The sequence below is a fragment of the Podarcis melisellensis genome (assembly GCF_964234715.1).
Source record: "Podarcis melisellensis genome assembly, chromosome: 5".
Taxonomy (NCBI): Eukaryota; Metazoa; Chordata; class Lepidosauria; order Squamata; family Lacertidae; genus Podarcis; species Podarcis melisellensis.
This window is the reverse complement of record NC_138537.1, coordinates 25,650,007-25,675,700: the sequence shown is the minus strand read 5'-3', so window position 1 is coordinate 25,675,700 and position 25,694 is coordinate 25,650,007. Positions and strand designations below refer to the sequence as shown.

The 25,694-nt window shown below is 45.3% G+C and overlaps 1 protein-coding gene across 12 annotated transcripts; it reads right to left on the bottom strand.

The window, feature by feature from the left end:
* Window positions 1-1,238: 1,238 nt before the first annotated feature.
* ZIC4 (Zic family member 4) lies at window positions 1,239-25,679 on the bottom strand. 12 transcript variants are annotated; one of them, XM_081911101.1, is made up of 6 exons: window positions 25,235-25,679; window positions 23,254-23,422; window positions 19,517-19,601; window positions 10,930-11,568; window positions 5,570-5,912; window positions 3,032-5,054 (listed from the first exon to the last, which is right to left on the bottom strand). In XM_081911101.1, the coding sequence occupies exons 3-6, from the start codon at window positions 19,560-19,562 to the stop codon at window positions 4,910-4,912; spliced, it is 1,173 nt and encodes a 390-aa protein (XP_081767227.1). In that variant the 5' UTR covers window positions 19,563-19,601; window positions 23,254-23,422; window positions 25,235-25,679; the 3' UTR covers window positions 3,032-4,909. The 12 variants fall into 12 exon arrangements, 11 of the variants coding, with proteins under 11 accessions (XP_081767223.1, XP_081767226.1, XP_081767227.1 ...); XM_081911093.1 differs by lacking the exon at window positions 25,235-25,679 and adding an exon at window positions 23,576-25,194 and having other exon boundaries at window positions 23,254-23,317; XM_081911094.1 differs by lacking the exon at window positions 23,254-23,422.
* Between the last annotated feature and the right edge of the window lie 15 nt (window positions 25,680-25,694).

Below are 25,694 nucleotides of genomic sequence, written 5' to 3'. Positions count from 1 at the left end.
TCACTAGGACTTATTTCACATATGGATTGGAACTGATGATGTACAATTGGTTTAAACGACAAATCCTTCTGCTAACTGAGGTTATGGACAGGGTGTCTGCGAATTACACTTCCTAAGACGGCCTCCATAATGCAAGGCCCAGTATCTTCCAATAAACAGGCACCAGTTAAACCACTCTTCTTTCCTCAGCCTCTGAGCCAACAAAAACTTACTGGGATCACTGCCAATAGTTTACACTCGGCACTTGGCTGCGACAAAAGAGGGCCCAACAACGATGCTACCATTTCACGGGGACCCAAAACTACCAGTGTCGCAGAAATGCTAAACTGGTGAGCAGTGCATTCTCCAAGCCACTATCTCATTCCCAAAGACATCTATGGACTCTTGAGTTTGCTGTTGTTGTTTTTTCCTCCCAGTTGAGAGTACCAAGTTGCGGAGTGAGTGGGATGCTGTTACTTTTCTTTCCACTCGCTGACAATAAAACATTGAGACATATGGAAGCCATCGCTTTGAAGGCGTAACCATTTTAGTGCACTGCAGTAGAGAAACGTGCTTTTTAATAGGTAGTCTCAGCATTAACACGAGCCGAGCCTGCAATAAAGGCATGTACGAGCTGTTGCATTCTTTATACTGGGATAATGGGAGGGTAGCGAGGTTCAGCAGCTACAGACTTGGTGTTCGTGGATGGCGTTCGTAGGAAGTTGGGTTTTGTGCAAAGAACAAAGGCTTGGGCAGAATTCAAGCAAATGAGTTCGGAATAGAAAATCCAGTCGGGCAGTTCCTCTGGGGCTGAGAAGTTCTGAAAGCAGAAGGGATCCTCTCTCGCTCTCATTCTCCACCCCCCTCTCGTTTCCCCCTCCTACCCTTCCCACCCTAGAGCTACACGCCCCCCTCCACCTACAGAGAGACAGACATAGGCAGACAGACGTAGGTAGATGTATGTATCTGATTGTATACTGGGACATTTTCTGTCTCCATCCCAACGTTATCTTTTAAGAAGTTTGGTTCCATCTCTTTAGAAACGGTCCCAGCTAACGGGGCAGAGGGAGTTTGACAGAGGGGAGAACAAATCGCTGACAAAGAACCTTTTTACGTTTCATCAGCGTTGTTAGGGCGACGAGGAGGAATTTCTCAGATAATAACTCCCACTTCAAAGATTTTTCAGCTCAATAGAAATTGGACCATCCTTTTTTATTCAGCCACAAGGGCTAGCACTAAAGACGACTCGACTGTTTGAATTTTTTTTTTGTTCGGCGTGTTTATTTTTCCCCTATTCACTGGGGTACTTGGATAAAATAAACAAGAAGACAATTACTGGAACATGGACTTCTAACTTTCCCGGGACCATGGCCCATCGCCCGTGGCCTCAGACTTGGGAGTGTCAAGTTCTGTAGCCCTGGAAGGCATTAAACCCTAATTTCTTGAGACATGGTTTTTGCCACACACCTAGGATCTAGTCCTTGTTTGTTTCCGTGAAAAAGTCAAGAAATTCAGAAGATTCCTCAGTCTTTGTTCTGGAAATGGCATCCCTTTCTACTTCAGTCTCTATCTTCAGCAGTGTGTGTGTGTGGATGTGACTGTGTGTGTTTACAAAGAAGGAAATAGTGTCAAAAAGCAACTTAAAGCCGCAGCATTCAGCAAGGAGCTAGACCCTAAGGAGGATGGAGTCAGACACAGAAATATCGAAATGTTACTTGCAAAGCAAAGATCAGCAAATGTATACATTTATGAATAAGAATAGTAACACCAGCTACTGTTTGGACCGTGCTTGTAGGATGTCTTAGGGTTAAGGCTAGGGGCGTGGAGACAAGAGTTTTGTGAGCTCACTAGTAAACAAAACTGGTCCATTACTGACTTGCTCCTGAGTAGTCCTATTCTAGCCAGGTGGGCTGCTTTGAACAAAAGTGGGTCCTCTGCTATTGGGTCCCAGCCCCAGATTTCCAAGCGTGCAAAATTTCACTCGACACTGGTAGCTCTTATAAAACCGCCTCGCCCCCCTCCCCGCCCGCCCCTACTTCGGTTTCTTAATCGCAGAGATCCAAGATGCTGCAACAAAAGCCCTCCTTAGAGAGCAAGCCAGCAAAGCAAGCCAAAGGGGACGAGATGGAGGAAGTCCATCTCTGAGGAAGAGCAGATTGAATGTATTAAGCTAGCATGAAACCAAAGGTCAGTGCAAATGTATCTTAATAGACTGTCTCGAATGGAGTGTGCCTCCTTTTCAAGGGCGCTTGCTATTGCTCCGCTCATTACCATAGCGATCCTAACGTGGCATGTTGATGCACCATAAAGCTCACACTTTCAACCCCCACCCTCCAACCAAAAAAAATAAAAAAATAAAAATCAGAGCCTTTGAACAAGGCCGGGCTTGATTAGACCTTTCTCCTTTTCTTTTCCCTCCTTCAAACCCATTTCCTCGCCTTTAGAAAAGTCGCCATCAAATCCCAAAGGCCGTCTCTGATCATGGCCCAGAAGGAGAGAAACAAAAGTGAACTGGCGGACGGCGATTCAGGCGGCCCCCTTTTTCTTCCTGACATTCTTATCCATTCTGATTATGGGCTGGAACAAGGACCCCCATTCGCGTGGGGGTTTTCTTGCCCCGGAAATTCGGAAGGAAAATATGCATACTCCACGTCCATCACGAACACAACATACAAATGTGTGTGTGTGTGTGTGCGATGTGGTTTTAGCACTGTTGGGGTGTTTTCTGTTTTATATATATATATACATCGGTGAGGATGGGAGAAAGAAACTGAGCCGCGAGGGGATGGGGAGAAAGAGAGAGAATCTGTTAGACCTAAATATTATGTCCTTCATGAAAAGACTGGACGGGCTCCAGACTTCGCTTTTCACTCTTTTTAAGTATGACTTGCCTATTGCTATAGAAATCTTAACTCACCATGAAGATTCACCGTTGCGAAGAAATACTTTCATTGTGAGAGACTGCTTTGATGTCTAAGGCATAAGATGCGGGGCTTTTCAGCTGCCTCTGTCTAGATTACCTTGAGAGCAACGGGATAGACATCTGTAACAAGCAAATGAAAAATTAAAGGTGATTAGCCTACACATCCAAAAACCGCTTCTGCAAAGAAAGAAATCAAGAAGAAAAGGGAGAGGGAGGAGGAGGGCCGAGGGACGGAGCCGGGAGGGGGCAACCCAACTCCAGACAAGGTGGAAGCATCTTTCGCAGATGGCCTCCATCCATCCATCTCTACCTTCTCTTTTCCACGACGGCTCCACTAGATCAGAGGGAGTAAACGAGCAGCAGCAGTAATGGCAACCAATATCTTGTTTAAATTTTTATCCTGAGAATCGGGACGGGATGGTTATTTCTTTGTTTGCTATGTTTCGTCCATTTAACTCGGCGATCTATTAAGGATCTCTCGCTGAGGCAGTGAGAAGGAATGGGGAACCAAGTCATGCACATTGTTCAAAAGGTGATAGATGGATTGATACCTAGATAAGTAGATTTTCTTCTATTATTTTTTTTTTTAATTTTTTAATGTGAATGCCTGAATGTCACCAACCGCCCCATCTTCAGACGTAAGTGCCACGGTGTTCACACTTCACTGGGATGTCCCAGTGAACTCAGTGGAACTTACTTCCGAGTAAATAAGCATATGGTCCTGCTGCACAAGGAAGATAGAGAGAAAGAAAAAGTTCAGAAATGTGGGAATGTTAAGGAAGGTAGGGGAGAATATATTGTTTTGATATTATCCCTCCTCGCTCTCGCTCAGAGCACATTCCCTTTGGAGCCACATCCCCCTGTGTGTCCATTCTAGGCAACAGGAAAATGTTGTACTTGACTGCTCAAATAATAATACATCCCGCAAGAAATATGAAATTTCTGTTGTTGGTGGTGTGCGCTTGGCTAACCCAAAGACTGGACTGGACGCTTTGCTTCACACTCCTTCACTGAACTGAAGGAAATGGCTTTGTAGAAGTGGTTTGGCTAAGATCTTAGAGCGCCTACAGACAAATGGGCCTTTCCATAGTTTAAAAATCGATTAGAATGAACCACGCCCCCTCCCTCATTCCTAAATATACTGCCTGTAAATAAGTTTCATTGAAGTATATGGGTCTTACGACAAAGTGATGCGTTTAGGGGCTACAATCAGTAAATGAAATCCATATAATAATATTTCCACAAGCATTCCTCCCCCCCCCCTCTGGGGAATTCGCTAGAGACAAGGACTCACATAGGGCTGATAAGAATCATATAGTTTTAGAGACCCCGACATATGTTCAAGATTTTAAAACCATTTTATTTTTACCTTTACAAAAAATAATAATTAATATTTCGAATGGTTATTTTACATAACTACTGTTGTGCGTTTGAAAACCAGACCACCACTGGGTTTACACCACGGGTTCAGAAAAAATCGACACGTCGTGAATCCTTTTGGACAATCCAAGGAACTCAACACAATTACGTCACTCATAACAACTCCCCCCCCCCTCTCTCCAATTAACATGGATCTCACCTTCCATCCACTAAGGAATCACAAGAACTCACAATTCAACAGAAATAATGCGAGGGAGGGGGAAGAGAAAAGGAGAATATGTTTATGCATTTAAATCCATTACTAGTGTAAATTAAAATGTACCATAAATCATTAAGCCACCCTTGGGTCTGTTTTATTAGTGACAAGTGGGAAGAATATACTGGTGAAAAAGGGGCAGTAAAGAGATTCCCCCCCCCCGAAAAAAACGTCAACTGAAGTGGTAAATTAATCAAAGTATTTAATTGATCGATTTGTTGTACAGTTCGGTAACAAATAATATATTTATAGATACTGATGTTCCTTTTTGGGAGAAAAAAAGCACACGCACACAGCCCCCCACCCCCGCCAAGAAACCCAATTAGAATCCAGACACTGGGCTAATAAAACTGTCCAAGAAAAAAACACCATCACAAGATACCAGCACCGACGATCGCAGCTGTACAGCTAGAAATCCGTATTAAAACACTTTGGTTCATTGATACAAAAGGATGTTTCCATTCAAATCGAGGCCATTGTAAACGTATGGGAAGGAGGTGGTCCGCGGAGTCTGCCCTGGGAGGGTGTAAAATAAAAAGAAGAGCTCATGGAAAGAGGTGCGGGGAGGGGGCGGGGGCGGGAGGGGGGGTCTGCTGTCCTCTGTGCCATAATAAATACAAAACGGGGGTGGGGGAGAGAGGGAGGAGGTTTGTCCACCCCCCCAATGTATCTTCTCTCCGATAGCCTGTGCAGCATTTCTGATCGAAGGTGACTGACTGGGGGAAGAGGGAAGAGGCTGGGGAGGGGAGAGGGGGAGGGGGCTTGCTCCCCAGGCCTGGGATCGATTTCCGCCCCTCCCCCAAGAACCGGGCCTTGCCGACCCGCCGTTCGTCCAGTGTGAGCCAAGGATCCACAGCACCCCGAAAAGAACAATGCAGTCTTGCCGCCGCCGGCGGGCCATCCTACCGTATTGACTTTAATAAGTGGGCCGGGGCTCGCAGTTCGTGTAAGCGGCCTCTCCCGGGTGAGGTGACGGAGAGTTACTGGGTGGAGTCGGGATGCCGCTGGCCCCTGAGCTCTGACACACGTACCATTCGCTCAGGTTGGCTGCCGCCTGGGTGGAGGAAGCCGCTGCGGGAGGCGGTGGCGGCGGCGGTGGCGGCGGCGGCTGAGGGGGCTCCCGGCCGCAGTCCGACGACGGCGACACCAGCGACGGGGTGGACGACTCGTAGCCCGAGCTGGGAGGTGGGGACTTGCAGTGGACTTTCATGTGCTTCCGCAAGGAGCTGGGGTGCGTGTAGGACTTGTCACAGCCTCGCACTTTGCAGTTGTAGGGCTTGTCGCTCGTGTGCACGTGGGAATGCTTCTTCCTGTCGCTGCTGTTGGCGAAGCGGCGCTCGCAGCCCTCGAACTCGCATTTGAAGGGTTTCTCGCCTGCAAGGAAAAGAGGGAATCCAGGGAGACTTTGCGTAAAGGACCAGGGTGGGGAAAGGTGCGGGTGTGCGTGTTTTATTGGGGTGGCGTGTCTGCAGGTCACAGGTTATTGAGCGATGAGCTCTGTGTCGCCCTCGCCCCACCTCGCTTTCCCAGCAGTGGCCGTGAAGCCAAACTCAGCAGAAGCGCCTAGCAGCACTGTATGTGAACAGGATTACAAGGGTATGAGGAGAGATCTCTAAAGCTGTGGGGTCTTCTGAAATGACAAAGGGGGGAAGCTTCGTGTGTGAGTTTGTGTGTTCATTTCTATCAATGCTTGCCTTCCAGTGGAAGGGTGGAAATGTTCCAGGCCTTAGATAAAGGGCCTGAGGCGAGGAGGTGGGACAACGCTTTCTCTTCCCTAGGCTCCTTGCCCATCTCGCTCCTTGCCCATCTCGCTCCTCTGTTCCGTACCGTGTCCGTATGGACACATATTTCCCATCTCACAAATGCCCCTCCAAACTCTCTCACCTGACAACCCCTTTACTTCAGAGATGGCTACATAACCTAGGTTAGGATCTGAAACCCCAGAACCTACGGATTCGTGGCCTTGTGGTGCATAGCTTCTTACTAGTCTCGGGCACTCCCACATAAACAACTCCACATGCTGCAAGGCGCCTTCTTCTTGTGCGCACACACAGAGTCGCACAAGAGCTCACATTTGACCTTGCCTATAGGCTTTGGAGGAAAGTGGGATTGCAAAGTAGGCTTTGGAGGAAACGATGAGCAAATGTCAGCAGCCTGCTCATTAAAACCATCGTTTAGATATACCACGGTTGAACCAGTGTTGCACAGGTTTAGAAATCTCTCTCTCTATCGTCTATCTATATCATCTATCTATCTATCTATCTATCTATCTATCTATCTATCTATCTATCTATCTATCTATCATCATCATCTATCTATCTATCTATCTATCTATCATCTATCTATCTATCTATCTATCTATCTATATCTATCTATCTATCTATCTATCTATCTATCTATCTATCTATCTATCTATCATCTATCTATCATCTATCTATCTATCATCTATCTATCTATCTATCTATCTATCTATCTATCTATCTATCTATCATCTATCTATCATCTCTATCATCTCTTTCACCTCTCTCAAATTCATATGGAAATAACTAAATTAATACATAAGTTAACCTAAAGGCAGTTCTGGTAGTTTCTGGAGAATAATCTACGATAGAGTATCTTTCCACTACATATCCTTGGTATAGATTAATAGAAGGATCTCAGTAGCATTCTGCTCGGAAAGCCAACGCCTTACTGAGTAGGCCAAGATTTCATTTCGCTATCAAGGAAAATCTGCAGAAACTAACAGACAGGGACATATTTAGCAGCGGAGAGAAAGAAAAACAACGACGCAGTCCATAGTGCATTGTCCATGGGAGAACTCATTGATCTGGCTAGATGATATGCATTGGAAACATATTAAGCACCATATGCGGGATGAGATATTGGAAAGGTGAGGAGGGGTGAGAGACGGAAGGAAGCCAGATTCCCCAGGAAATCTACTGGAGATAGTCTGTACACCAAATGCTGCATGGGCGATTTTTCACCGATAAAGGAAAACACGTTGAAGCCACGTGCTTTGATGTCTCTACGGGGCACGGATGCCTTATTCTGAAAAACCAACAGACAGAGATGCTTGCGTACGAAAGTCGGGCAAAAATGATATAACGCATATTTGACAGGGATGGGAAATGAAGGTCAGGATACTATGTGTTTCTTAGAGGCAAATGTTGCCAAAATAGCAGGGTAAGTGCATATGTGTGTTAGTGTGTGTTTGTTTGTGTAGCATTTTTAAAACATGAGTTCCTTAATGAGGCCATGTTGTATATTCAGACTTCAGCACAAAACATTTTTTTAAAATAAAAAAAAGCTGTATGTACTGAATATGCTAAGGCTAAAGCGTTCTTTAAGAAATGTTGGTGGGGAGCTAAGCAACTGCTACTCCCCCCCTACAAAAGCATTCTCTGTCGGTGTAATGATTCAGGGAAATCCGCCGTGCTGGACGGCTAGTTATTGCAAGGAGTAAAATATGGTTCCACATTTTAAAGAATATCGGTGGCAAATACCAATATTGGTCTCAGGCCTGCGAGAAAAACGACGTTTTTAGCAGGCTAGGCATGACAAGTGAGGCTCCGTGTGTACCTGCATCGGAAGGTATTTACTCATTTTGCTTTGTTTTGGCGGGGAGAGAAAAGAAAAGGAAGGTCATCTGTATATTTTGACGGCTCTTTAAGTATTTTAATTATAGTTCCTTGTAAAGAAACAGTTTGACCTTCCGCTACTCAGCTGAAATAACAAATCACGAGGATTGGTGTAGCACAGGCAAGCAGTAAGTTAGGAGGCCCTGGGGAGAGGCCCCGTCATAAACCCAGCGATCGGGCGGAGTGAGTTACATCGTGGTATAAGACCGGTCTTGTTTCTCGCGAGCAGCAACAAAAAAAAAATAAAAATGGCCAGCTTCTTTTACGCCCCCACCTTCCACACCTCGGCACCTTGGCAGAGGTAAATAAAGGCCCCGGCCACAAGAAATGATTGCAGAAGGGGGCTCTTTCTTGTTGGCTGCAGCGCATTATCTGTGAATGGTTTCAGGCCCAGGGTTAATGTTAGAGTTCCCCGTTAAAAGGATAGGATTCCCTGCGCGTAAATGTGTATCGGTCAAAAGGAAACGTGTTTGAATGTTTGTCTCTGACCCGCCGCACTTTGGAAAGTGTGTGTTTGGGGGTGGAGAGATGGGGGGGGGAGGAAGAGAGGAATCGAGGACTGAGGACGGATGGGGGCAAGGGCGCGCGCGCGCGCACACTGCAGCGAGTCGACACCGCCATTTTCTACCCACACTTGTAGCTCTCACAGGACTCGCTGTGGAGAGCAATACGTACAGCTTGGAGATTTTAGCATAATCCTCCCAACTCTGGGACTGGATTAAAGTATTTGCAAAATTCTCGAGGGGGAGGGGAGGAGGGATATTGAGCTTGCCAGCGCCAGCACTATAAATTACAAGTTAAAACATACGGTGCCTCTCTTACTGCGGCCTAAACACCACCTTGGTCACAATTGTCCCTTGGCCAGTTCTGATGGTAAGGAAGTGATTTTTGCTTTCCTTCTTCTGATACCTGTGCTACGTTATTGTGAATTAAGTTCGTTCTCTCTCCCTCCCTCCCTCCCTCCCTCCTTCCCCTTCTCTCTCTCATCTCCAGAAACCCATTCCTGTCTGCCCAGGCTCAGGGAAACGCAACGTCATTAATATTTGAGAAGGCAATTATTTTCTCGTTTAAATCTAGAACTGTCTTCATGAATAATTTGCAGGAAGTTCTATTGCCATTTCAGAAACATTTGGGTTTGAGAATTTAGGGCGGGGTAGGTCAATCGAAAACGCTGCATTGTAATAAGGCCTAAGGATTCCACCTCCACCTCTCCCTCTCTCCGTCCCAAGCCTAGCCCACCACCACTGCAAAAATAAATTAATTAAGCAGGGAAGTTCAAGCGAAACGACTACATAATGTAGTACATTTTGAATGCTGAACTCCAAGCCCGCACCCTTCCCAGGCACTCAACTGGTTGCACTGATGTAGGTCAAATTTACCAAGAATCCGACCATTTTCTGCTTCATAGACTTCAAAGGAGAAGGCGGCTAAAGGGCAGTAAAAGTTTGTTTACTTAAGAAAAACACTGTAATTAAGGGATGAACTGTGCTCTTCAGTGCTTTCCTACCTAACACGAAGATGCCTTGGTGTCATTCGCTTTATTAATATTTTAAATAAAATAAGTAACAAAATATTCTCCATCAAATGCACAGCTTTATTTTAAACGTAGTTTTTGGAGGGGGGGAAGGGACTAACCTAAACATACTACAGTTAAGGCTACGACATTTTAGAACTGCAGAAAGAGAGAGAGAGAGAGAGAGTCGTTGGGTTGTAATGGTATCTTACAATAGGATTATGTCGTTTTCCTGGGAGTTTATAAGGCTGTGGAGTGTGTGTGCAAAAAAACTGCACAGTGGAACGGATTTAATTTTCCAAAAGGGCTTATTTATTATCTTCTGGTGTGTGTGTGTGAGAGAGAAAGAGAGTAAGATAGGAAGGAGTGGAGTGGAGAAGGCAATAAAAAGCTTAGAAGACCGGCTGTTAAACTAACTCTCTACAACTTCACAGGCTGAATTTGGAAGTCTGAAAACTTTATACCGCCAGTTTCATTCATTCACCACAGATGCTTTTGTGGATTCCGAGGTCAAAGAGGGTGTTGGCAAGGTCTTCCCCTTCAAATAACTTTCCTTTCTGTGTTAACTAGAAATTGTTCCTATTTCTGACAAAATATTCCTTCATAATTCTGGCCAATGACCGTTCAAAAGGAACAGGCTAGGAAGACAAAAATTAACTCCAAACACACACCACTACTCCCCTCTTTCCTTCCCAGGTTCCAAAAGAGCACCTTCCCATATTTCAATCTCCGTAGCAGTTTAAGAAGGAAAAGGCTCTTACGAAGACTTGGGATGAAACATCGCAGGGTTCCTCGTACAAAACAAAAAGTGGGGACCTTGCAGCTGTGCTTTTCTCACAAGGAAGGCGGCAGAAGCAGCATCCCAGCAGCATCACTCAAAACTGCCTAGACAAGTTGCAACTTCCATTGTTCGCTCCTAATTTGCGAGCTTGCATCAAGATTGGATGCTTTTCCGTCTCTATAGGGCTTTTTAACTCTCCCCTCTCCAGGAAATCCCGATCTAAATCATGGAAGACTCTTCTTGCATACGCACATACACATATACGTCAGCATTATGCATCCACACACGCCTCAATTCTTCAAACGAAAGACAACAATCAAAACAAACTATTGATCCGGTCTTCATTGGCTAGTATTAATTCTATGTAAAATTATAGCGGGCAGGGGTGGGGTGGGGAGATCGCACATGCAGCAGATAGTTGAACAAAACACGAATGAAGAAAGACCTTTCCATACTGACCTGTGTGCGTCCTTTTGTGGATCTTGAGATTTTCCGAGCGAGCGAAGACTTTCCCGCATCCCGGGAAAGGACAAGGGAAAGGTTTCTCCCCCGTGTGGACTCGGATGTGGTTGACCAGTTTGTATTTGGCCTTGAAAGGCTTCCCTTCCCTGGGACACTCTTCCCAGAAGCAAATGTGGTTGGACTGCTCCGGCCCTCCAACGTGCTCCACGGTGACGTGAGTCACCAGCTCGTGCATGGTGCTGAAAGTTTTCGAGCATAATTTTTTGGGAGTCTGGTCCAGTTCGATCCACTTGCAGATGAGCTCCTGCTTGATGGGCTGCCTCATGTAGCGGAAGAAAGCCCCAGGGCCGTGATGTGGAGCTAAATTCACGTTCAGGTTCATGCCACCGTAGCCGTGGAAGGAGGAAGCAGCAAAAGGATCTGTCCTGGAGACTGGTACTGGCGTGAAAGGTTCAGACCTGGCATACATTTCTCCAGGTAGCCCCAGCCTTATCTGTCCGTTTAGATGGCCACCTGGAACTGCATGGGGAGGTTGCTCATGGTGGAGTCCAGTAAAAAGCGAGGGAGTTCCGGCTTCTGAGTGGTGGTGGTGGAGGTGGTGGTGGTGGTGGTGAGCATGGTGTCCGGGGTAGCTACCTGTTGTTGAGACAAACATTCCATGGTGAGAACCTGTAGCAGCAGAGTGTTGATAAGGGAGCCCTGGCATGACTGGGGCTGTCAGATCTCTGCGCAGGAAGAATTCCCTACCTGATGAAAGAGCATGACTTGGGTGAGGGACTGCGTAAGGGACTGTTGTTGACTGCGCTGGGCCAAATGCTCCTGCTGGACTGGGTACCACCTCGGCTTGGCCTGTCACAGGATGGTGGGGATGAGGCTGAGGGGCAGGGCTGAGCTTAAGGGCCGCTGAGTGATGAGGAGGATGAGAGTGGTGGCGGTGGTGATGATGATGATGATGATGGAGAGGATGGTGGTGGTGCCCCATGTGTTCTGACCGGAATGGACTCAGCCCGAGGCGGCTTTCTGCAGCGTACTCCCCAGGGTGCGTGGGAACCATGGAGTGGGGATGCCCGGCGAAGCCTGTCATGCTCGGAGGGGAGTGGTGATGGTGGCGGTGATGACGATGACGAGGAGCCCCTGCCAAGCCTAGTAATTTCAGCGCCGTGTTCCGTTTGGAGAGTGAAGCAGAGTCCATTACTGGGCTCCCCCAAAGCCTCCAAGCTCTCCTGGTTCTACTACAATTCTAAAAAGTCACCTGACGCCGAGGAGGGGGGAGCGAGGGAGAAAGAGGAAGAGGGAAAGAGCGGTGGAAAAACTTTTTTGAAAGTCCCCCCCCCCCACCCGCAAAGAAAAAAAGGTTTTCCCCTCCCTCTCTCTTGGTCTGGACTATTTGGCTTTGTTTTGTTTTTGCTCCCCGCTTCCCCCCTTCCCCTTTCTTTTCTCCCCCTCCTCTTCCATTATTGTGTGTGTGTGTGTTTTTCCTCCTTCCTTTTTTTTTTAATGCCTACGTGGAATCCCATACGCTTTGAGAAGCAGCAGCAGGACGCTGGGAGGCTACTGAATAGCGCTTCACAGACTAGGCTCCAACCCAGAGAGCTAAACAATCAGGGCGGTCGCTGATTGGCCGAAGCTGCCTGACCGAAGTCAGTGCTGACAGGTCCCCGCTGAAGTCTGAAAAGATTTAGGAAGGGGTAAAGGGGCGGGGAGGGAGGAAGAGGACTCGGGAAGCAGTGCGCCTGCGCTGCGTTTGTGGCTAATCCCCCCTCCAAAAGCTCCTTCCCTTTCTCCTCCTCCTCTTCCCCCTTTGCCCCCTCCCTCTCTAGCCCTAACCAGTGCGCCGAGCTTGTCCGGTGTTTGCATTTACTCCCCGCATTTTGTTTTTATCTGCGTTTAACTGATTAAGGGCCGCTGGAACCGTCTTCCCCAGACGAAACGAGGGGTCCTCCGAGTCGTTTACGCGCTAATGAGCAGTGGTTGCCAAAGGAGGAACAAGGCCTTGAGCAAGCGGCGGCAGCAGCTCCTGGGAGCGCCTGGGAGGCGAGGCTGGCCGGCGGGTGGCTGTTGCTTTCTCCCCACCCCTTCCAAAGACGCTTTGGTTGTCCCCGATCATCTGCTTAGAAGAGCCAGGCGCTTGGAGGTATCCTGGGTGATCTCCTGACTCCTGCATGGCTTGGATCGTGGCTCAAACCCCTTCTGCTTTCTGTTCTCCTGCTAACCATTTACTTTTACACACACACACACGTTCTTCTTCCACACCCAGCCCTGTCTCTCTTTCTCACTTAGCCTCGTAATGAGCAGACGATTTAATGGAGAGCTCAGATCGGTGTCTGCTTCGGGGCGGACTGCCTGATTGGCCACCGAGCAGCTCATTGTGGACTAACCAAAGTGCAATTCTCAACACCCTTCCAGTTTCCTTCCTGCAAGAGCAACAACAAAGATGGAGAAGGGGCGGGAGGGGAGGAAGGTAGCACACATCACACAGGGACTTTCACAAAACTTCCGCTCTCGAGGGACAGGGGAGCGGGGAGGGGGGGCAAATACGGCTAGGCCAAGCCACCGCAGAAATCAGCAGGGAAGGAGGTAGGAAGGAGAGAGGCTGCCCGGAGAAGGTCTGCCGAGACGTAGCAAGCTCTCCTCCGTCCCCTTTCCCTGCCCTCACAATCGCCCAGATTATGAATGAATCCGAAAGACAGGAGACGCGCGGGGCTTTCTGAGACCGCCTCATAAATTCCTTTGCCTACGACCCACCATTGTAGGAAGTAGAGAAGCGCGCAGGTTTGTTACCAAGCCTGTTTTGGGCCAGGAGCAAAAGTCTAGATTTTTTTTTTAAGCAATACAGCGATGGTGGTGGACCCCAAACCCCGGACCAGGCAAGATGCTTTCGAGGGATCCAATCCTACACACACACAACCTCCACCCTCGCTTCCTAACCTCCAGCCCAACCGCGCCATCAATTTGACTGCTGATAATTTATAGCACAGACAAATCTCCGGGACTCCCGTCCCCAACAGAAATGGGCACAATGTGGAAGAGACAGGCTTTGCATACAGAAGTCGTCCTGGGAAGCGGAGCTGGGCAGCTAGGTATTTAGATTTCTGACACTTGTTGGCGGCCCAGAGAACCAGGCCTTTAAAACAACAACAACAAAGGCTAAAGCTCTGCCACAACTTTCATTTCCCACGATTATACGATATTTCCCCTCCCTTTAAAAGTAATACAAAAAAGTAATACCTAATACCTGCAATTAACTGGCGCATATAACCCAATCCAAATGTTGCAAATCATTTCAGGAGGCTTATGCAACTAATAAGTCTCTGACCATCTGAAGCAGCCCTGGATGCGTGTGAAACATCGTGTTGAATCCCTTTGCCTCTCCCTGTCAAACGCAATCGCCCACATTCATTTATAAGGAGCAATTAAAAGATCAAGTCAATTTAAAAAGCAACCTGTAGATTAATAGATAAATCTATCGGACGTTATGATGCTCACATTTGCTCATTGTCAAAAGGAAAATAAACCGACTGCAAGTGTACTGTATCCGTGATGAAAATAAAAGTATAGGCTTTATTATTTTTACCCCCACCAAAAAAAAAGTCATCGAGAGCCCTTCCAATGAATGCTGGAACCCGATATTACTGAATTCAGGTAATTCTGTTCTCCTCCATTTAGTGGGATAATATCAAAATTCGGCCTTGAACTCTGGACCTAAACTCCTATACGTAAAAGTTACTTTAAGTATACCCACTTTCTGCAAAAGGGCAGCTTTCAATTTTACTTAAAATCCAGTAAGAAACACGGCAATTTTGAGAATTTTTCCCCCATTGAACAAGCAGCATTTTTTTACTTTTAAATGACATCCGGCGAAAAGAGCCCTTTATTTTTATTTCATTTTTAAAAACTGAATCATTTAGGCAAAAGTAAAATGCAAAATCGACACGTACTTTTAAAAATAATATTCTTTTCCGCTTTGTGTCCCGTGTTAATAGCTGCACAAGTGATGTCCTGAAACCGAAAGCCGCTCTTAAGTTACTTGTGGTAATGCCCTGAGTATTAGTGAGGTCAGTGTTATTAAAGATGCAATCACAACACTCACTTGAGAGTAATCCCAACTGAATTCAGTGGAAGTTCCGAGGAAACATGCATAGGATGGGCTTTAACTCATTTCAGATGCAAGACTATGTGGTGAATTAAAAGTGCCCCCCCCCCCAAGGAAGTCACATATTAAAGGAGAATAACATCATTTCTCGGGATACAGAACTTCAGTTTCAAGAGTAAATATTTCTTTCTCTCATCATCCCAAAATTTACATCCTGCCATACAGTAAATAAACTATCTGAAGCCGCACTGAACACTTACAGCTTTCCCACCACTATCCCCTTCCCCCCCAAAAATATTTGAACTTTTTGTTTTTATTTTTTAAAAGCAACGTTTAGCTATACTGTGGAAACAGTTGCCAGTCACTACATTTTAGAAAAATCACCCCGGAGACAGACCTTAGCAAACATCAAAACAATTTCTTGGGATATTCTAAAGTTGCTAGCTAAATGTTGTTTTTGTATGCTTGGGAACAACAATTCCCGACTCAAGCAATTGTCAGTCAAATTTACGTAAAGCAGAAAATAGGAGCCTGCCTCCTATAAAATATTTTTGAATTGCTAAATCGTGGAATATTGCGTTCAAGATGTACGACATGCATAAATCTAAGAAGCATCTCATTACACTTTATACCATAGCGGGAGTTATATTCTTGTTTTTGACCATTTTTGTACAGATCACAATACTGAGGATAAAATAAAAGGCAGCTAAATCGGTATTTATTATTGTATGAATGTAACGCGCGCACACACATTGATGCCCCGAGGACCTGAAAAGTTACACACGCTGTAATTAACTAGCTCTCCTTACGTAACATGTTTATGTAGACAACTTAAACCCCCCCAGTAGTTCAAGACGACCTTCCCTTGCCAGTTTCTTTGCCCTAAGCAAAAAACATTTCGTATTTTCCCTTCCTCCTCCCTGACCATCTCCGAAGGAGATCACAGAAAGAAAGAAACGTTATCGGAAGCAGGACTCTGGAAGGCTGTTACTTACAAAGGTACTGAGAGTGTGACTTCCAAATAAAGCTGTTTTCCTCATCCCTCCTTACAACCACTTCACCTCTACACTCTTGACATCCTTCAGTCCTGACAGTCCTCAGTCAAGGGAGAAAACATCTGGAACAGTTTATCAATATATATATGTTACTATCGGTTGGCTTAGGCCATTCTAAAATATTGGCATGGCTTCTTGTCAAACGCTAATGGCTTTATCCGCTCTTACTTAAAACCCTGAGGTTCCTCACAGGGGTTTCCCCCCCTTGTTCCCCCCTCTGCTTGCATGAGTCCAATGGAAAAGAAATGGCCCATGGTGTCTCTCTCATTATATTAGGTGAAGTTAGTGCTCTCACTCCTAGCATTTGTTGTGTACCTTGGGAGACATATCTCTGTGCGTGTGCGTGTGTGTGTGTGCGCGCGCACGCGCGCGCGCATAAAGGAGACAGAGCAGACAATTGAGGGAGGGTGGTGGTGCAGATGGAGCTGTACACATGACCAGAAGGCGGGAGAAACAGAACTAGGAGGGCCTGAACAAAGTTGCAGAGTTATCCAGGAGACTTGCATCTGCGATGCAGCTCTTACCTGTCTAATGTGCACTTTTCTTTGTGGTTCCCTCAGTGTGTGTGTGCGTGTGTGCCCGCGCGCATGGTTCATTTAGTAGTTCATTTTGCCAGCAAAACATGTTCTATATATTGAGTAGATAAAACGACCAGAAGAGCAGAAGAGCTCACCCTTCCACAAATAAACAAATCAGGATGGCAGGGACTCCCCGCCTTATATTTGAAAACTGTCATGGCCCTCATGGACGCATTCCACTTCTAATATAAATACTGGAGCTGAGGAACTTGATGACAAGGAGAGCTGCACTTTGCAAGAATAACGCCCAGCCCAGTTGCGTTAGCACGGCCACTAGCCAAAAGCAGAATCTAAACTCCCCAATGGCAATAAGACTGTTTGGTTACTAGCTCCATTGGACTGCTGCTGCTGCTGCTGCTGCTACTACTACTACTACTGCTATTAGCTTCCCACCGGAGGACCGCAGCCGCATAAGGCGTGGAAGAGACAATTAGAAGTCCTTGCACGTTTGTCCACACAAAATGTTTTGCGGATCGCAGTTTCTCCCCCTACTGACTGCCCTGGACAATGCGGCCCAATTGTAAAGTATTGGCAAGATGCCCTTTACTCACAGAGCCCAGTTAAGTCACCTATTGAAACGACTGGGACTACGTAAGCGGGTTTCAATGAGATTGCTGCGGCTTAAGTGTCTTGTGAACTGGTTTGAGGATCCTAACAACTTGAACACCGTGGCCCAGTGGTTTTTTTGGGGGGAGGGAATCACAGACCTGCCCTGCCAGACAGTGGGTAGGAGAGAGATGAGGTTTGTTGAAAGAAAAACCCTCTTATTACGCACACACAACCACATTGACAGCACCTACTAATAACCATTGAAAAGCTGAACAAATGACAATTGACTTCTTCCGTTTCAGGTTTTGCTTATCATAGCCTAGGAAATAAATGCATACCAGAAAGTAGGCAGCAAAGCAGCCATTCTGCCCTCTGTCTCCCACTGACACCAGCGACAATTATGTCTGCTTAAGTGTCGGCAGGATTGCCGCCCAATGGCGTGTTCTGTTGCTTCCAGTGACCTCAGCCACGAACTGGAAAAGATGTGGTTAAGATTTCTGCATAAGAGAAACCACAGTATTATTTCTGTAGGTTGGAGATTCAGCAGAAATCTGTTGTGGGAAGGAGATTTACACTTTCCCCAAAAAATACCTTCTCGATCAGTTCCAAAGATCAAAAGCCTAAGAGTCTGAGGTGCTTTTTTTCACTCTAAACCCAGATATAATCACATTTGTAGTTTATATTATCCTATCTTCCTCAAGGAATAGATTACATTTCTGCATAAGTACGACACTTGGCTGATTTCCCCAATAAATAAGTAAATACAGAGTGGGGGAGTGTAAGCTTTTTAAAAAAAAAAACACACAACAGCAAATAAATAAATAAACTTCCTAAACTTTAGAGCAATCATCTGGTCTTATACGCTTGGAGTATTTTCTTTACCCCATCTCTTTAACAGAGTTTATTAGGCTGTATCTGTTAGCAGAATCTGACCTTTAGCTTTTAGTTAAAACAGCCAGATTCTCTGGGCGATTGAGACCCGCAGAAACTTTTTTCGCGTTTTCTATGTCTGTCTCGCTGAAGGGTCATTGAATCAGTGTAGGGAAGTGGTGACCTTTCCGAAGAAGGTCTTCCCTGCTTATGAAGAAGGAAAGTCTTGTGAATAAGGGATTTCTATGCAACTCTACCCCTTCCCACTTCAAAAATCGCCTGTAAACGCAAATCTTCAGGGTGCACTGCGGACATTGTCGCCTTATTTCGAATAGCAGCGTAGGAATCCATAGGAAAAGGAACCAGCCCGATAAAAGGGTTCCTTAAGCTGAAATATACGGGTGCAAGACTTGTGTCGTGCACATGATTTCGAGGGAAACAATCCATTTAAAACCCAAGTTATCTGGGGGATTAACTGAGTTGTTGATGGGATGTAAGAGCATAATACAGGGGGAAGCCCGTGTTTCCTGATCATCTATTCAGCATTTAGGCAGCCGGGAGACTTAAGAGAAGGGAAGGAATTCACCAAAATCAAGAAGAGCCACGTGGAAGGATTGGCGAAGAATCGCCGCAAGATAATGATGAGAATTAAACGTGAACCCTCCCTTTTATTCAGGAAGGTATTGGCTCAGAAAATATGACGGAAAATAGTGATGGAAAATAAAGGAGAAATTCTGTATCTTTCCCCCCTTTTAATATGCCCTGTCTTTTATTGCTGAAAACTAATGTCTAATTGGGCTAAGCTGCAGGAAAGGATGACAAAGCAGGTAATAGGTAGAAGGTAATGACCAGTTGTGAAGATGGGATGGCTTCAAGTCCTCTTCCTTCCACCAGTTCAAAACTTGAATTACTGAAGATCAACCCAATCAAATGTTTATTTCAAATGGAATACTTAATCTAGTGCCTCAGATTAAGGTATTCCTGTCAGATAAGATGTCAATCAATGCCCTACTTAACTCCTCGCATGGTGGAAGTTGGGTAGCCACCACATTGTGGAAAGCTGGTATACCGGGTAACGATGATACATATCATGTAAACCCCATCGCCAAGATCAAAGCTTTCTTCTTTAATAGGATCCAATACATGTCAAACCTCATTCCAATCAAATCGCCCGTAAATTAATGCAAGATGAATATGTCATAGAATAATGTGACAATGCAATCACAGAGGGTCAGGGGTTGTTGTTTCAATGAGAGAGTTGTCAAATATTAATTCTAGAACCTCCAAATGAATAGGCAGAGAGCAGGATTAAGCACTTGCTGGTGGGACCTTGTGTGGCTGATTTGTGTTCATGCAAGCAAGTTAAACACTAGAGGGGAGGAATCATATATTGTCTTTGGGCTTTTTTTTTTTTTTAAGAAAGTCATGTTTTAACTTACTTGACTGTCCCAGAAGGTTTCTGTAAAGTCTTTTTCTTCTCCTCATTACAGGGGGACCCTTGTGCCTTATTTTCTAACTTGGTTCCTGTTCAGGAGAGAAAAGTGGCAATATTTTTTAAAGTGTCTAGTTTATATGCAAGTGATAAATAATTGAAGAATGGCATGAAATCTTTTTCTTTTCTTTTTTAATACCCCCATCCCGAATAAAAACCTCAAATTGTTTTGGAACTCAAATCTTTGTGTCGCCAAAATATGGCAGAAGTAAAGAAGGGGGGGAGGGGAGAGATGGAAGAGGTGGAATATATTTACAATAAAACATTTCAAAACTTCGTGCATATATTACAGAACAACCCTAGGGCTGATTTAGAGGAAGAGATAGGACAGGAGATTTCCAGAATTCTGCTTTGATCTGACACATACCTCCTGGCTGAGCACTGAGAAGTGTTACCACCGACGACGCTGCATTGTTTATGGACTTTTCAGAGCTAATATTAAACTTTTCAGCGCTAATATCGTCGTGCTTGTTTGCAAGACTCTTCCAACCAAAGATGGGATGCTTTAAAGCTGCCGCTTTTGCAGCGTCCAACTCTTACTTTTCAAAGGAGAACCAATGGCCTGGGCTGGCTGTGCCAAGAGAGGAGCTCTCAGTGCAGATACTAAGACTTAAGAGGAGACTTCAAAAAGCAATAGATTCAGCCCATGACTTAGTGCTAGTGGTCAATGTGAACAGTAAAGTAGGAATACATAATAGGAAGGAGTGACGATAACCCTTGTGCCAATTGCAGAGGAAGTAAATGACCAAGTCTAAATATTGTTGCAGGAGCTCTTTCTGGATATATATTCCTGAAAGGGAGATAGGAAGGAGAGGAATATATACTTTATATAATTCCATAAGAGCCAAATAATGCAAATATGTGAGCTCAAAGAGGGATTTCGTATAGCTTGTAGTTGTTGTTGTTTTTATTAAAAAAAACTACATTAGAAATATTTCCAATGGGAGTGAAATAAATAAATAAATAAATAAATAAATAAATAATACTCTTAAAATGCTCAATGAAGTTATTTAATCAAGGAGGGGCTTTATATGGGATATCCAAACTTGACAATTTTGAATCATTTTAAATTATTATTTATTCTGGAATACGTTTTAATTTTTAAAAATAAACAGATGTGGGGGGAGCAGAGGCCAGATTTCCTCAAATACTATCAAGGTGGAGTGCAACGTCTCCGCACATCATATAAAATTTGGGGTTATTATTAACACCGAAGTAGTGTTCTGACCTGAAGAGGGGGAAAGATAGGATTTCCTGTTTCTTTTTGGCTCGAAAAAAGGAGAGGAAATAGGTGCAAGGTCCATGAATGGGGAAAAAACCCTGCATTACATACCTTAACCTCACTTATTAATACTTATTTTCTTCTAGTTTAAAGTTTGACACGCACTTCACCCGAAATTTCAAAATAGGGGGCACCGTAAACAGCGTCTGTTTACAGCCCGAACTCTTTCTTATGTATTCCATTCCAGAAGTGCATGAGATTATTTTACTGTGTGAGATGCACTTCTGAGATGAGATGGAACAAGCCTGTGTATGTGTGCGTAGGGGTTTGTGCGCGTGTGTGTATAGTATTTACATCCAGAAAGGCTGGACTTCTGCTGCAGGTCGGCTAGTCAACAGCCTCTATTTCCATACTAAAAACAATTTGGCAGCACTCAAATCGTGGCCGGTAACCCGACTCTCCATGCAGCCAGCCATTCTAATAAACTTCCAGCAAATCTTTTACAGATCCAGCTGACTCTTTGGAATATCATGCGGAATTTGGGGGTTCTTCTTATGAACTATTTCCATCCTCAAACGACCTAGTTAAGGCAAGAGAAGCTGCAATGAATCCACCTTTCCAACACATATTGTTTTAAAAGCATAACATATATTTTTCAACGCTCTGAGACTGAGCATACAAGGCTCAAGGCAATCCTAAATGTCTGTTACTCTTATAGAGCAACTAAGAAGACACTTGGACAGATCTTGCCTTTCAAGAGCTAGACAAACTGTTTGCGGAGAGCATTAGAGCAACTCTATTCTTGGACGGAGGTTAGGAAATCAGGTTGAGCTAGTCGTTCGAAACGGAAGGGCGAACCAATGCGCACGAGGCGGGGGCGCGCGGGCGCGCGGGCGCGCGGCTACACACTCGAGTCATTGTCCCGGATACGGTGGGCCCGGCACATGTTCCCGGTCGCAGGTCAGAGGTCAAGCTCCAGGGGTGTTTCCAAAGCCGGCCACTTCAAGAACTCAAGCCTTCAACACTTATCCAAACTGATTAACTACATGATCAACAGTAGCCAAGGAAATGCAACGGGCTTCACAGGTCTCGCCACTGCGAGAAATAGCCAGACCAGGATAGTGTGCGTGCGTGTGTGTGTGTCAGAGAGAGAGAGAGAGAGAGAGAGAGAGAGAGAGAGAGAATGGCGGGGGAGATGTGACTTTCGTGGAAATCCTTCTCGATTCCCTTTAAGACTTGGATAGCCTAAAGCTCTGTCGCCCTCCTCCTTCTGATCCAGATTTTACAGATATTCTCTTTAAAGAATAAAATAAAAATGCAACAAAATAAATCAGCGAAAGGGTTTGTGGTGGTTGTTATTTTTCTAAAAAAACCATGCATGTTGGTAGACATTTTTGCACGAATAAAAAAAAGGAACAAGGAGTTAAATGATGCTGGAGTGGGGTGTTTGTGTGTAAGGGAGGTGGGAGTGTCACCCGATTACGGAAAGCTCCTGATCGAGATGGGAATGGAAGGTCCATTGTGAAAAGCTTACGAAGTCTTGGCTACTAGACCTTTAGCCACAGACATGGTTAACTCCTTCCTAACTGCGCAGGAGAGAGTGCCTGAAACAGAGAAACTGGTGCCGAGTTCTCAAGGGGGAGCAAGACCTGGGCTGACCAAATCCCCGCCTCTCGGTTCCTCCCTGCACCTCGAGCCCAAAGCAGCGACTCATCTTCCACGGTTGGGAGGCTGGAGCAGAGGTGGACCGAGATAACCGCACTTCTCTATCGCTCGGCACCCTAGGGCATTGTCTGCCTGGGATACACACTCTGGTGTTCTCCGCCTCCTGTTCCCTCCATTCCGAGGCAACCGCATCTCTTTCGCTGCCCTATCTTTTCTCCGTCTGCCCTCCTGTAGTGGGCGTTCAGATATAGGGCGCTCGTCCCAGCGGCACCATGGGAAGCACCTTGATCACAAACGCCCCGATCCACTTGGCGGTGTGGACCTTCGGGTCGGGGAAGGGAAAGCCCTGCCCGCCTTTGGCAGTGGGGCCAGGTACAGCTTTACCTCCTAGGAGTCTCCCGTGGAGGAAAGTCTCTGCCCACGTGCCTGAAAAGGTGCCAAACCACATCCGCAGAGTGTGTGCGAAGAGAGAGGGGGGGGGCTCCTAAGGTTCATTCATGCACATAACAAGCCTCCTGAAGGTGAAAGGTTGCTCCAGCGCTTGGCCTGACTGTGGCAGAAGGGAAGCCGCATTTCCTAGCCCGCCCCGCGTCTCCCACCCCTTGATCACCACTTCAGTCACTTACCCCACTCCACCTGTTGAAGCAGAGATCCCCTCATTTCTGCCTAGCATGTCAGAACTGACCAAAAAAAAGAAGAAAGTCGAAAGACAGAGGGAGACGAGAGGAGAGGCTGGGGGGTGGGTGGGATAGAGGGGGTAGGGTGGGCAGCGGTTGGATCAAACAAAACCAAAACACCTCTTGGGCGACTTCATCGAGGCGGTCATCCTTCATTTCTTCTTTTCTTGCTTTCTGGGAGCAGCTGGGGATTGTATGGAGAGGCAGAAATGAACCTTCAGGATGATATTTTAATGGCTTATATGTCACGTTGGTGCATGTGGCTTTGAACTGGAGCAGCTTTCGTTTCCTGCAGAGAGCATGCCGCAAATCCCACTTGATAACTTCTGCAGCCCACAACACTTGCACACAGAGCGCGCGCAGACACACACACACATACAAATGGACTTTATATCTGAACATGTTCCCAACAGCAAACAAACAAACAAACTTTGGACTGTACCCTTCCACGGCTGTTGACTTAACTTGAGATGGGGTTAAGTGTTGCTCTGTTGCTCTGCATTTTGGAGAGGCGAATCTATTCCCTTTTGCTAACTTCAAGTATGTGTAGATTATTCTCTCTGGGACCAAACGTTCCTGAGATTCTTGCCCGTCGCTCTGGGATTAGGCATACTAGAGCGAAAGGGCGAAAGAGCAAGATCTCATTACATATACCAAGTCTAACACATGAAAACTCTTTATATTCCTTATCAAGGGAAGATGCTTCAGACCTGTTGCTTTAGGACCTTAGATGTGTGCTTGTATGTGTGTATGTGTTTGTATGCGTCTGTGTACACACACATACACAAACATTGTGTGTGTGTGCGTACGTGCGTTTGTGTGTGCAAGCCTTCTTTAATGCAAGCAGCATTGCCTCCGCTATCGGTCAGAAACTATGATGCCTTGCTAATAGAACTGCCCCGAATATCCTCCTTTATGCATTGAACCTACTCGGAAATCTGATATATATAGTATTACACTGCCGAATGGCAGTAAAAAGGTGGTTTTTGTTTTACTTAAACCAAACAGTGTGCCCCTCCCACATTTCACTGAAATATACAGCTCTGAAATAGGAAATATTTTTCGTGCATTTTTATCTGCCAAGGGAATTGATTCCTAACTCCTTTAACAGAAAACAGGATAAATCAGGTTGGGGAAAAGTCATAGCGAAGTCACATAAAGGCTGGACAAAGGTTCAAAACCCGAAGTGCTTTGATTTCTAGTTAACATTTATTAACATCCCTCTTCCTCTCCGTCTAACACACAGGCTCACATTTTCTGTATTGGGGTTGGGGATGGTCCAGGTTAAAATATTACCATTATGTTTTGTTTTTTTAAAAAAACCAAAACTAAAAACACTGTTCTCAGCAAATAGCACCCTTTCTCAAAACTACACGGGCATCACAGGGAATAACATACCCAAGTTGCTTTGCTTAATTGATTGAGTCACAAAGATTGTCTCTTTTTAAGTAACCATACTTCTACATCTCGACAATCATTTTAATATATAGTCAATGGGTCTTTGTAACAGGAACAAAGAGGAACTATCCGTAGTTTTTCAATAGACTTGAGTTGGGTAAAGGCAGGTTAATCGAGGGGTTGCATCTAGAAAACAAGCAAGTGTTGTATGTTTGCACTGAATCCAAATGTCTGCATTTTCCTAACTAAATCAAAGGGAGTGTTATTTCTTTTTCTGCTCACTCATCTGAAGGTAAGTAAATTTTCTCTGGCGATCACAAGCTTGGTCAGCAACAAAGGCGCCGCCTGCTTTTTCCACCGTCCTGGTGTGGCAAGTTGAGGAATTTCAATAAATGTGACAAGGGTGACTGATTTGTGAACTAGAAAAGGTTTGAGCGTCAGAAAATTTATATTGCTCCTATCTAGTGAGGATTTCAAATACATTATAAAACCCCAGGATCCAAAAGCTCCATGCAGCACAGAAGAGACAAAAGCAACTTTGGGGGAGAAAAATACAGGCTTTTTTTTTTACCTGAATGAAAGAGGTCGCGTAAAAAAAGAAGAAAGAAAAACAAGAAACAAAGTGCAGGGAGATACAATAACAACACTACACTACACACACACAAACAAACACACAGGCAGAAAGTTAAGCGCTCTCACCCACCTGCCTTTTGATGGGTGCTAAAAAATAATTCAGAAAAAAACAAAGTGATGGAACGTTACAGCCGTTTCCCCACAGAAATCACGCCTGCTGTTTTAAAGCAAAATCTAATGTAACCAACACATGCGTTTTGGAGAGCATCTGAAAGAAAACAAGGAGGAAGCCCAAATGGAAAAGGAGCAAGTCACAAAAGGACTTCCCTGGGCAACTCCTTAAAAAGTTGTGTTGTTCAAAGATCTCGATCTCCAGGAACCAAGCATCACCATCACAAGAAAGAAGGAAAAGATAGGCACAGGAATAACATCTACATCTTTCTCTATCTCCATAAAACAGCTATAGAAAAGAGAGCTTTGGAATATTGCCGAACCGAAATATCTATATCTATATCTATATATTATATATGTTTATGTATATAAAAAGTTGCTACTCCTGTACAAGCCTGTTTGTCAAAAGCGATGTCAAT